General features: G+C 31.4%; 1 protein-coding gene across 1 annotated transcript; it reads left to right on the forward strand.

Annotated features, from left to right (window-relative positions):
* The first annotated feature begins 2289 nt into the window (after positions 1–2289).
* LOC146958786 (phytosulfokines 3-like) lies at positions 2290–3199 on the forward strand. The gene is made up of 2 exons (XM_085740313.1): positions 2290–2551; positions 2833–3199. The coding sequence occupies exons 1-2, from the start codon at positions 2426–2428 to the stop codon at positions 2956–2958; spliced, it is 252 nt and encodes an 83-aa protein (XP_085596439.1). The 5' UTR covers positions 2290–2425; the 3' UTR covers positions 2959–3199.
* The last annotated feature ends 9196 nt before the right edge of the window (positions 3200–12395 follow it).

A 12395-nucleotide genomic window follows, 5' to 3' on the forward strand; every position in this document is an offset into this window, starting at 1 on the left:
CAAACTATGGATAAGGTGAGTGCATTTCTTTATATTCATTTTAAGGGGAGAAGATCCAATTTACCCTTAATTGATTTATACATAATGTTGATTTATACCGATTTTAGTCCTATTGTATTATGTAATCCACTACCTCCAGTTTCTAATTTTGGCTCATGATTCGAGTTTGATGATCATTATATTGGATTTTGAGCAACAATATGAGTAATTAGACATCATATTTTAACATAAAATCTTGATGTATTATTTGTTCGAATCATCTCATTTATATATTTTTTAATATCTATTTTTTCATTCAACACAAGATTTTTACTCACACATGATGTACCAATAATCTTCCTCTCAAGTGTGAAGCAATTCATTGATTTGTATATGATGTCCACTCAAACATAAGTATTTTATCCACATACACTTTCACCATTGTTGACACTCACATCAACGGTGCACCGCCCCACCTTGTCAGGTAGATTTTTTATACAAGAAATTGGTTGAACGATGGACTTTGATACCTTTGTTGGTCATAATGGAAGTCACGAGGATTATCACATGAAAGTTGTTCACACATCCATTGTTTCTTAAAAACATGGAAATGATCAAAAAACTCAGCGGTAGTTAATTACCGCTGAGTTTTTTGATCATTTCCATGTTTTTAAGAAACAATGGATGTGAGAACAACACTCTTATCACATTGAACTTTGTACAGCAACACAAGTTGGATTGTAAACATCTTAACATGAGACTCTTATTCACACTTCATATATCAACATCTAAAAATGATATACTAACATCTGAAAAGGTCATTAAGCACTCATCTGAAAAGATGACCATGTGGTTGACAAAAAACTCGTGACGATACAAAGATAGATAGATGATGAGTTAGCTAGATTGTCACTAGAAATGCAAAAGCTAAATAATAAATGAGAAACTTCCCAACTTTATTAAAGTCATACAACCCCACCACCCACAGCAACCGTATACCAAATGCGAATGGCACTGTCCACCCATTGCATCTTCTCATTGCTTATAGCTTTTAATGTTCTCCTTTTGGCATGCCAGTTATTATTTCATGAGCCACTTAAAAATTCATTGTTACCAATTTTGCATTTCATTGTTCTTTACGCGTGTTCATGCCTTCATGATGCTGTCATGATTTTAATTATCTAATTCAAGTCATCGCTATTATGCGAATCTTAATCTTGAAACAAAAACTTCGGTACTCTTGAGTGTAATCAAGTATTTAGCATCATTCAAAAAAAAAAAATTTGTTGAAAGAATTTAGCATCATTCAATATTATGCTATATTTTATATTAATTTATTTTAAAATGAATTTTGCTTATAGGATATTTGTATCCGAGCAAACTTCAAAGTATATGTAAATTTACCAAAAACGCAAATCATTAGGTATAATTAGTTCATTTTTTTTCAAACAAATAGTATAATTACTAGGTCATTAGACAATTATTTTGAAGAGAAAAATAAATATTCGGTGGAATAACAAAAATTAAATTAAAGATATATGTCTTTCTAATTTTAGAAATTGAGATTACAGTATATATGTAAAATTATGTAAATAAAAATCAAGTGTTTGAGTTTCAGTGATTAATGAACTTCACCAAATGACAAATTGTTCGAAAGAACCTAAGTTTAATTTTTAGATAACAGTTTTTGAACATGATTTACTCTTCAGATTACTAGTAGTCTCTTCATTAAGAAACCAGAGTTAACATCAAAAGAATTATATAAACAAATAGTGAATAAATCATTTCACTTTACAAATATATACTCTCAAGAGTCTACCTCACAATTATCATAAATGTAAGAAATTACGTTGAATGAAAATGTTGATGTATATATTATTAGCATTTAGTCACTATATTTGATAGAGTACCTTAATCTAATCCATAGGGAGAGGCTTTTATGTGGGAGTTAATTGTTATGACATAAGTGATAAGTCCTTAAGGACGTCTCATCTCTAAAGGTTTATTAGGTGAGAGACTAATGAAAATATTGCATCAAACATTTTTATCAATTTATCGTAGTTCTCATAAATAAAATCATTTATCTATACATTTTTGTACTTAATCTTTTAATCATGAAATGATTACATGTGAGCACACGTATTAAACTAAACATGAAAAAGCTTCACCACAATAAATAATGTTTCGAATTTTCTGCGTGAGAATTCGTACTCATCCTTCATTTTTCTTTTGAAAAGTATGGGATGGGATATATGTGTACGTGAGACATGTCTTTGACTAATTTATAATTATTCATGCACTAATGAGAATCCAAAAGTAAAGTTGAATTATAGCCCTAGATTTATTATTCCCTAACAAGGCATGCACTATCTATATAAACGGATCACATAGTCCTATTCTTGCTGCATCACAAAGTAATAGACAATTCTAGAAAGCAAATAATTAAATGTCGTCTAAAGTTAGTGCCCCCCTTTGCCTGGCAGTGTTCTTCTTCCTCTTCTTCACCTTCACATATGCAGGAAGACATGGCCCAGTTTCTTCCCCTATCATTTCAAGCAATAATCAATATGAGGTGAGTTGCTTTAATTAATATCAAAGCATATTATTTGTAATCTCATTAATATCAAATCATATTATATGTAATCTTAACGACGTGGTTCAGCTAAGTGGTTATGGAGCTTTCATGAAATCAAGTTGTTTTGATTGTACTCGAGTTCGATTTTTGGCTAAAACAAACTTTATTTATTTTTTAGCCGAAGATCGAATCACTTAGACAAAAGTATATAATATGTCCTCTCTTTTGTATTGTTCAATTAATTAATCATCTTCTTTTCTTAAACGTGTTAATTGAAGGTTTTGGAAGATGAAAAGGTCGACATAGAGGAGAATTGTAAGGGTGTTAGTGAAGAAGATTGTTTGATGAGAAGAACACTTGTAGCTCACACGGACTATATCTACACACAGAAGGAAAAACCATAGGTTCAAAAATGGTTTTCTACACCTTGTTGTAATTTTATGTATAAGCTAGCTATAGTTTTTCATATTAATTTTTGACCTTCGATCAGGTAGTTTAGTTAACTTGTTTTCCAATTCGTGTAGTTGCAGACAGAAGAATGTTAATTTTTGTATTACATGTGTGTTTCTTTTTATTTCATATTGTAAGCCAGTGTGTATACTGATTTTTGAAGATAAATATTTTGATATAGTATTTTAATTTATATATAATAATTATGGAGTTCTTATTTGTTTTCTTTTTGGGTTGGGGGTAGCAATGTTTCCAGTTTGAATGGTCCTATCAAAGTATAAGCTGTAAAGTTCATGACTTGTTTGGCTCATAACCAACAAAATGTATCCAAAGTCGGTTCTTTTGCAAAGTGAATAATAACTTTTGCAGGAGAAACAGGGAAAAGTTTAAAATTATAGATTCTTCGTGTTTAATTTTTATTTTTTTTATTTTTTTTTTATGTTTCTATTTGTTCTAATGATTTACTAATGTACATGCCTTGTTTTACAATGAAATTTAATAAAAATATATTACTCCATCCGTCCTATTTTAAGTGAGTTTTCTGTTCATTTAACATATATTAAGGAAAAATATACAAGTGAAAGAGAGAGAGAAAAACAATTTTGAGTGTTTTGTCAAGTATTGGTGCATTCCTTCTTATCATATATGTAAAGTAAAATATATTGAATTGAAAGTGATGAAAATAATACTCCATCCGTTTCGATAAACATGACAAATTCGCACCTCCCAATCCAATTCAAAAAGTTCCATAATATTCATGAGCAAGCTCCTTCCAACTGTAGAGTCTAAACAAAACACCTCCCTCACCCTCTCTGGCACCTTTAGTTTCCACACCCGACTCCAATATTTATTACTGTTCTCGAAATGGAATTTGCATAGTTCATTATAAATGAACGTACTAGAGAAATCTCCTACTTTGTCTCCTGACCATATGAAAACATATCGTCGATGTTCATTTTGGCGTAGGAATAGCGTACAATTTCGTCGCTATTTCAATGGGGAACCCGTTGAGTAATAATCCAATCCGTCATTGACCATTTTGGTTAGTGAGGTCTACAACTTTAAAGTTCTTCATCTAAACTTAAATATTTATGTACAAATCAGCAATATGAAACTCCTCTTCCAGCCAATAATCCTCCCACACTCAAATAAGTGTTTTGTTTTTCGTGTTGCACTTGTTAAGAAGTTTAAGCAAGAAACTTTATTTTGAAAAGGGTCATGTTAACTTGTGCCCTTAGGGCACAAGATAAGGAACCTAAAAGTAGAAATATTCCTTCAAATTTTGTGCATTTTATTTATTATAAAGTCAAAAATTAAATTGAATGCACACATTCCAACAAAAAGTTACTATGTTGGGTTCCAAGGCACAAGTTAACATTTCTCTTTTGAAAATTATGTATTTAATACATTAAAACTTTAAAAAGATTTTTTTTTTTTACATAAAATTTATACATTATTTCTTCTTTTGAAAATCTTTAACAAGTAACCTAAGAACATTTGTTAGCATAACCTTTTTTTGATTGGTTGAGGATATTTCTAATGTATCCTTCGGACGTGTTTGTTTCAAGGATTCTAATGTTATTCATTGGAACGTGAGATTTAAAATCCAACATTCTAATGAACACACCTCGTTTGATTATCGATAGCTTGCCCAAATTGCAACAAATAATATCTAGCAAATGATTCAAATTTCGTTTGTTATCTTGTATGTGATTCATTTTTTACGAGTAATTATAAACTTTTTAATTTAGTGTACAATTTAATTAGAATTCTTCAAACAAATCAATTTTTAGAGTGATTAAATTATCATAACTTAGTCCATAAGTCCTAACTTACCTAATAAAATATCAAAAAATTTAGGGGTAATAGTCAATTTGGTCCCTGAAATTGTAATGAGTATTCAAAATAGTCCTTTAATGTATCAAAACTTCAAAGTAGTCCCTGATTGTGCATATGGTTAGTCAAAATAGTCCTTAATGTTGAAATATTTCATTAATATTGTCAGATTAGTCCTCCAATATACTTACTTATTGTCATATTAGTCCTTATAAGTACATGTTTATTGTCATTTTAGTCCCTATATGAAAAGAGTTATTGTGAACATTGAGAGGTTATTATAGTGTCAAGGACTATTTTAACTAACAGAATGCAGAATCAGGGACTATTTTGAAATTTTGATACAATGAAGGACTAAAATGACTAATCATTATATATTCAGGGACTAAAGTGACTATTACCCCAAGTTAGATTCCGTGATTGGGATTTAAACCGCAACTCTTCCAATTGTGTGAATGCATTTACAACAACTCTTATTCTTTTATCTATAAAAAAGAAATAATTACCATAACTCACTATAGTCAACAAAAAAACTACATATTTCGCAATTCAACTACCATTAAACAATTCTTTCTCCCTGGAAAATAAAAAATTAAACAATTCTTTCAACAAAAAAAACTACCATTAAACAATTGAAGCATTCAAAATTTTGTACAGGTCAACCACTTTAATAAGTACATTGCGATCCTAATAGCACTCACGATAATCTTGGTGTCGTCAAGGGTTGTGTCCTCCACCCGTTTTGAGTTGCTATGCTCAGCCTCAATACTATATATTTTATTTTTGGTCAAGTACTCCTAACGTAAAAAAACAAAAAATGTATGTTGACTGATATCTCACAAGAGTGAGGGTTTAATTTATGCTAACAATAGAGAGAGAATCTTGTTTGGTCCCCGTAAACATAATCAGTTGGTATGAACATTGGACAATACATCATCCGGTCGCTATTATAAACAAAAATAACATTTTAGATTTGTTCAATTAATGATGTATATGATCTTAATTATAAACCACATAAATCATTTAATGATTGAATTTGAAAAATTGGATTTTGTTTGTAATGGTGACCGAAGAATGTAAAATTTGTAGATGATATTGTGTCTAGAACAAACATTTTTGTTAAATGGTCTTGTTGTGTCTAGAAACGGAGCGAGTCTTATTTTTCTCCTGAGTGGAATGGAATAATTCGTTTGAGAAATCTAAATCAACAACAACCTAACAATAGAAGCTTTCTATTCGTGGATTGGTATTTCCATTCCATGGTACTGAAATTTTTTTACGAACGGTATTTGCTGCTTTGGTTTTGAAAAATCTAGAATCCCAATCCCAAATAGGTTGACTTTGAATCGGAAACCACGTATTTACTTTTATGCTAATTATCCTCAAAATTTAATGCTTCTATAACTCAACTTGTTGGAACATGTGTGGAAATTGAGTAAAAAAGACTAAACACAAATTCCCATGTTGGGTAGAACTAGTGTTGTGTGAATTGAAAAAAGTGGAAGTCCCACATCGGATGGAACACACACATTAGTAGTGTTTATATAGTGGGGGTGTACCTCTAATTAATGGGGGTACAATTAATGGGGGTACATAAGCACTAGAGAAAAATATATATTGATATATATTTTATTATTTGGAAATGATAAATTAAATAATTAATTTAATCATTATTAGAAAGTGTTTTCTTAGTCCCCAAGTTTTGCTAAAATATTTTGGTACATAATATAATATATTTTTGTACTAAATTTAATATATTTTAGTACTCAATTAAGATATTTTTGTACTAGATCTAATATGTGAATTACTTAATCGCAAAGTAATATGTTACTTGTTCCCAAAGTTTCTCATATTACTTGTTCCCAAAGTTTCTCACTTATTAGTTGTGAATTTTCTCTATAAATAGAGAGCTCACACAGTGCATTCCACACACCAAAGAGTTTCATTGAGTTGTCGGGAACTCTTTCTCTCTTCTCCCTTTTTTTTTTGACTTGTGTTGACGAGTCTTTCATCTCTTCTCCCTCCTTCGACTTGTTTAACAAGTCCTTCTCCTTTTTCTACTCCTTTCTGTCCCTTCGGAATTAAGAGTGTTCTTAAGACCATAGTCCCTTTTCGGTTTAATGTCCCTTCAGAATTAAGAATGGTCTTAAGTTCATAGTCCCTTCGGTAATATATGTCCCTTCGGAATAAAGAGTACTTTTAAGATCATAGTCCCTATTTGGAATAATAATGTCCCGTCAGAATAAAGAATGATCTTAACGGTATATAAATATTATAACAATATTTTTCTATTTGAGGAGAAATGGTGGTAACACCATATTTGAGTGGTCATAGTACCATATTGATAGTTTGGAGAGCTTAAGGGTTAGAATGGTGGAAACACCATATTTGAGTGGTCTTAGCACCATAATAGAATGGTAATAATAATAATAATACCATATTAAAGTGGTTTCAGTATTAAAGAGTGGTCTTAGTACCATATTTGAAGGTGTAATTCTCGAACGATTTTCTACAGTGCAGTAGTTAATCGAACAGTTGTAGCTGGGCTTGTTTTATCCTGGAGGCGGCGTGGTTGATAGTCTACCTTGCACAATTTTGGGTAGTGCCACGAAACGTCTTAAAGAGAGCGACCTGGTCGTGACTCAACCTAGTAACAACTTCGGTAGATAATAGAATTTGGAAATCCAAATACAACAGTTTGGAAATCCAAAAACAACAATTTTAAGACGTTTCGATTTGCAATGTCTACCGAAGAAGTTACTTATTGAGGTTCAATTGTCCCTAAATATATTAAGGATAAATCAAGGTATAGAAATACATCTTTTGACTGAAACGATGAAGTGATTGTTGTTTTGAATAACAACACTAAAAATTCAAATACGTTGAATTTGTTTGAAATATGGTTTCGAAATCAGAGCCATATAGTGAAACAATAATTTGTTACAAAACAAATTATTTGTTACAGAACCAAGCAAGTTTAGCTTGTTACGAAACATAAGAAATGTTTGGAGTTGAAAAGAAAATAATTTGGTTCTGTTTGTTACAAAACAGTAACCAAAATTGATAATGATAACATTGATAAATCAAAGAAGGGATCAATTTTCTTTTGAAACAAATTATTTGAGAAATCTTTTCCAAATATTTTGTATAAAAATAAGAAAGAATCTGAATTTCAGATTTCTATTGAATAAGACTGAGTTGACTCAGACTTAAAAAAAGAGACTTGTGTACCATGCATTCTTGTGGAAAAAGACTGCACTTTGATGGTATGTTAAAAATTAAATTCTCCTTCTATTTTACTAGTTGTGTGATTTTAATATTTGACATATCAAAATTTATCACGTGAACAAGCTTTTAATTTTAAATTTGAGTAACTTGGATTTAATTCCAAAGTTATATGATTAGACAATTTTATTTATTGCAGTCAAGATATATGAACCAAAAGTTCATATAAATCAGAATTTAGAGAATATGAATCTCTAAACATAATAAATTATGATATGTGTGAATTTGATGACACATAAATTAGAAATGATAAAATGATATTTTATCATATTTATTGATGACTGTGAATTTTGGAAAATAAAATTGATATGCTTGATAAGTTCAATTTTTATAACGAAAATTGAAATTTATAGAGTACCCAAGTCTAAGAACAAAAATTTTAATTAAGAAATTTTTGAAGAAAAGACAACCTAACTTGTCTTATTTTTGAACTTGGGATTGTATGACATAAGTTCGGATCTTGAGCCCAAGAGAGATAAACTCACTAGTAGAGCCTATGAATGTGTATTCATTAGGTATGTTATAAATAACTGAAGCATATATGTTTTATGATATAAATGTTAAAGTGATCATAGAATTAAAAGATGTTGATTTCTATGAAGTAAGTACCCCTGTAAATTAAAGAATAGTGGGGGCACTAGTGGGGGTAAACTAAATTCCCCTTGTATATTAAGAACTAGTGGGGGCACTATATCTGATCATATGTCAGTAATCAGAAATAGTTATGAGAACATCGTACGATATGTTATAGAACCTCAAAGAGGTAAGAAAGCAAGAATTGCTAAAGAGTATGGACCTTATGGTTTATACATTGGAAGAAGATTCATTAAGCCTTAAAGAAGTTATATCCTCATTGGATGCTGAATTATGGCAAAAAGCAATAAACGATGAAATGAATCTTCTAGAGTCTAACAAAACATGACACTTGGTTGACTTGTCTCATAGTTGCAAAATCAATCGGTTGTATTTGGATTTTGGAAAAAGGAACTAAAACCTGATAGTACGGTTGATGAATACAAGGCTCTCCTTGTAGTCAAAGGTTTTAGACAAAGAGAAAAATATAGACTTCTTCGACATTCATTCACCAGTCACGAAAATCATATCCATAAGAGTACTAGTCCCTTTAGCCGCCGTTCATAACTCGATAGTACTCCAAATGGATGTGAAAGTTGCCTCTTTTTATGGTGAACTAGAAGAAGAAATCTATATGAAACAACCTGAAAGTTTTACGATTCATGGACAAGAAAACAAGGTCTGTAAGTTAGATAATTATTTGTATGGTCTAAAATAAACTCTTAAGGAATGACATGAAAAATTTGACATTCTAATGCTATCGAATGAGTATAAAGTGAATGAAAGTGTTAAATAATATTTACACGATCATAAGTCTCTGTAAAGACGACTTGCTCATATTTGATTTAAAGATTCATGTTATGAATTATTTGAAATCATTGTTTATCAATAACATTGGTAAGAAAGACCTAGACAAAGTTGAAGTTCTTAAGGAAATATTATTATTTCACCGTAAACTTGCAATCATATATTATGATCCAAGTGTAAGAACACTTGAGATGGAGTTAAACAAATAAAATATGCGAGCATCATTGGCAGTCCTTAGGTAAGCCACTGAATGTATTAGACCCGACATTGCCGATGTCGTAAAACTCTTGTGCAAGTTTACTAGTAGACGGATGAGAAGCATTGCCATGCTATAGAAAGAATCATGAGGTGTCTTAAGAAGATTATGACTCTAAGATTACTTCACTAGGAGTAACCTATTGTACTTAAATGGTACAAGATATAAAATAGAACATCTTTCAGATGAATATTTAGCGACTAGTGTTTGCACATTGAGCATCACTAGAGGAGTTGTTTGTTAAAACAGATGATATTGACTCAGTCCACTATGGAATGAATCTGAGATGAGAACACTAGAGAAAACTAGTGAAGAAGCAAGTTGATAAGATGCTTGCTAATTGAGATCCCTTAGTGGATAAAACCGTTTCCAGAAGTGTTAAATCATTGTGATAGTCTGCAACTATTACAAAAATTGAGAATCGTAGAGACGATAATTAAGGCATGAACACATAAAGGATTAGAGAGCTAGCTACTCTCAAAAGGAACGGTTAAAGTAGATCATGTACGTACTGATTAAGAATTAGTCAATCCTTTGACGAAAGGAATTACTAGAAAGAAAGTCCTAAACACATCCAATAGGATGGGACTAATGCCCAAATGTCATAAGTGATGGTAACCCGACCTACATGACTGGAGATCCCAAGAAATAGGTTCAATGGGTAATAACAAGTCACAAGTGATAGAACATGCTATGTTAAAAGTAAGAAAGCATGATTCTTGCAGCGATAAAAGGATGAGATAATAGAAACTCTTAATGAGATCTATACTCTATTTGGAGTGGAGTACATAGCTACAGGAGTACTCTTGATAGACTCACCTATACGAATGTGGAACTAAGGGCAGGTTCCTATGGAATTCGGGGCAGAATGCCTAGAGCGTTCGTTAAAACCGGGATACACGTGCAAGGCCATAAACGCACGGGCTTTTAGAATACACCTTATGAAAAGGTTTGTGTGTGGGTTCTATGTCTGAGATAGAGTTCAATGCTGTAAGCAACTCTTGTTAATCAGAATTTTACTCGCTATGCAAAGGTTCAAGTTGTAGGCGACACCTTTGTTTACTAGCAAATCTTATGGAGACGTTTTTGACGTTATTTCTGAAACCATTTTTTAAATTCAAGTGGGGGATTGTTGGAACATGTGTGGAAATTGAGTAAAAAAGACTAAACACAAATTCCCATGTTGGGCAGAACTAGTGTTGTGTGAATTGAAAAAAGTGGAAGTCCCACATCGGATGGAACACACACATTAGTAGTGTTTATATAGTGGGGGTGTACCTCTAATTAATGGGGGTACATAAGCACTAGAGAAAAATATATATTGATATATATTTTATTATTTGGAAATAAATTAAATAATTAATTTAATCATTATTAGAAAGTGTTTTCTTAGTCCCCAAGTTTTGCTAAAATATTTTGGTACATAATATAATATATTTTTGTACTAAATTTAATATATTTTAGTACTCAATTAAGATATTTTTGTACTAGATCTAATATGTGAATTACTTAATCGCAAAGTAATATGTTACTTGTTCCCAAAGTTTCTCATATTACTTGTTCCCAAAGTTTCTCACTTATTAGTTGTGAATTTTCTCTATAAATAGAGAGCTCACACAGTGCATTCCACACACCAAAGAGTTTCATTGAGTTGTCGGGAACTCTTTCTCTCTTCTCCCTTTTTTTTTTGACTTGTGTTGACGAGTCTTTCATCTCTTCTCCCTCCTTCGACTTGTTTAACAAGTCCTTCTCCTTTTTCTACTCCTTTCTGTCCCTTCGGAATTAAGAGTGTTCTTAAGACCATAGTCCCTTTTCGGTTTAATGTCCCTTCGGAATTAAGAATGGTCTTAAGTTCATAGTCCCTTCGGTAATATATGTCCCTTCGGAATAAAGAGTACTTTTAAGATCATAGTCCCTATTTGGAATAATAATGTCCCGTCAGAATAAAGAATGATCTTAACGGTATATAAATATTATAACAATATTTTTCTATTTGAGGAGAAATGGTGGTAACACCATATTTGAGTGGTCATAGTACCATATTGATAGTTTGGAGAGCTTAAGGGTTAGAATGGTGGAAACACCATATTTGAGTGGTCTTAGCACCATAATAGAATGGTAATAATAATAATAATACCATATTAAAGTGGTTTCAGTATTAAAGAGTGGTCTTAGTACCATATTTGAAGGTGTAATTCTCGAACGATTTTCTACAGTGCAGTAGTTAATCGAACAGTTGTAGCTGGGCTTGTTTTATCCTGGAGGCGGCGTGGTTGATAGTCTACCTTGCACAATTTTGGGTAGTGCCACGAAACGTCTTAAAGAGAGCGACCTGGTCGTGACTCAACCTAGTAACAACTTCGGTAGATAATAGAATTTGGAAATCCAAATACAACAGTTTGGAAATCCAAAAACAACACAACTCAAAGTTGGAGTCAAAGTCTAGAAAAATGAAGTACTTAGGCCGTTCATGGAGATGTTTTGACATAGTGTAGCATGTAAATCTAAAGAAGAGTGGACGATTGAAAATTAAGAGTTTTTTTTTTTTTATTTCTGCAAACTTATATTTGAGTTTAATCTCTACTAAATCTATCCTATACATTTGGTCCACGCTTATTCATGTTTCTCAAATTT

Source organism: Medicago sativa, chromosome 1 (assembly GCF_051527215.1).
Source record: "Medicago sativa cultivar Bolivia chromosome 1, Bolivia_mono, whole genome shotgun sequence".
In the NCBI taxonomy this organism is placed as follows: domain Eukaryota; kingdom Viridiplantae; phylum Streptophyta; class Magnoliopsida; order Fabales; family Fabaceae; genus Medicago; species Medicago sativa.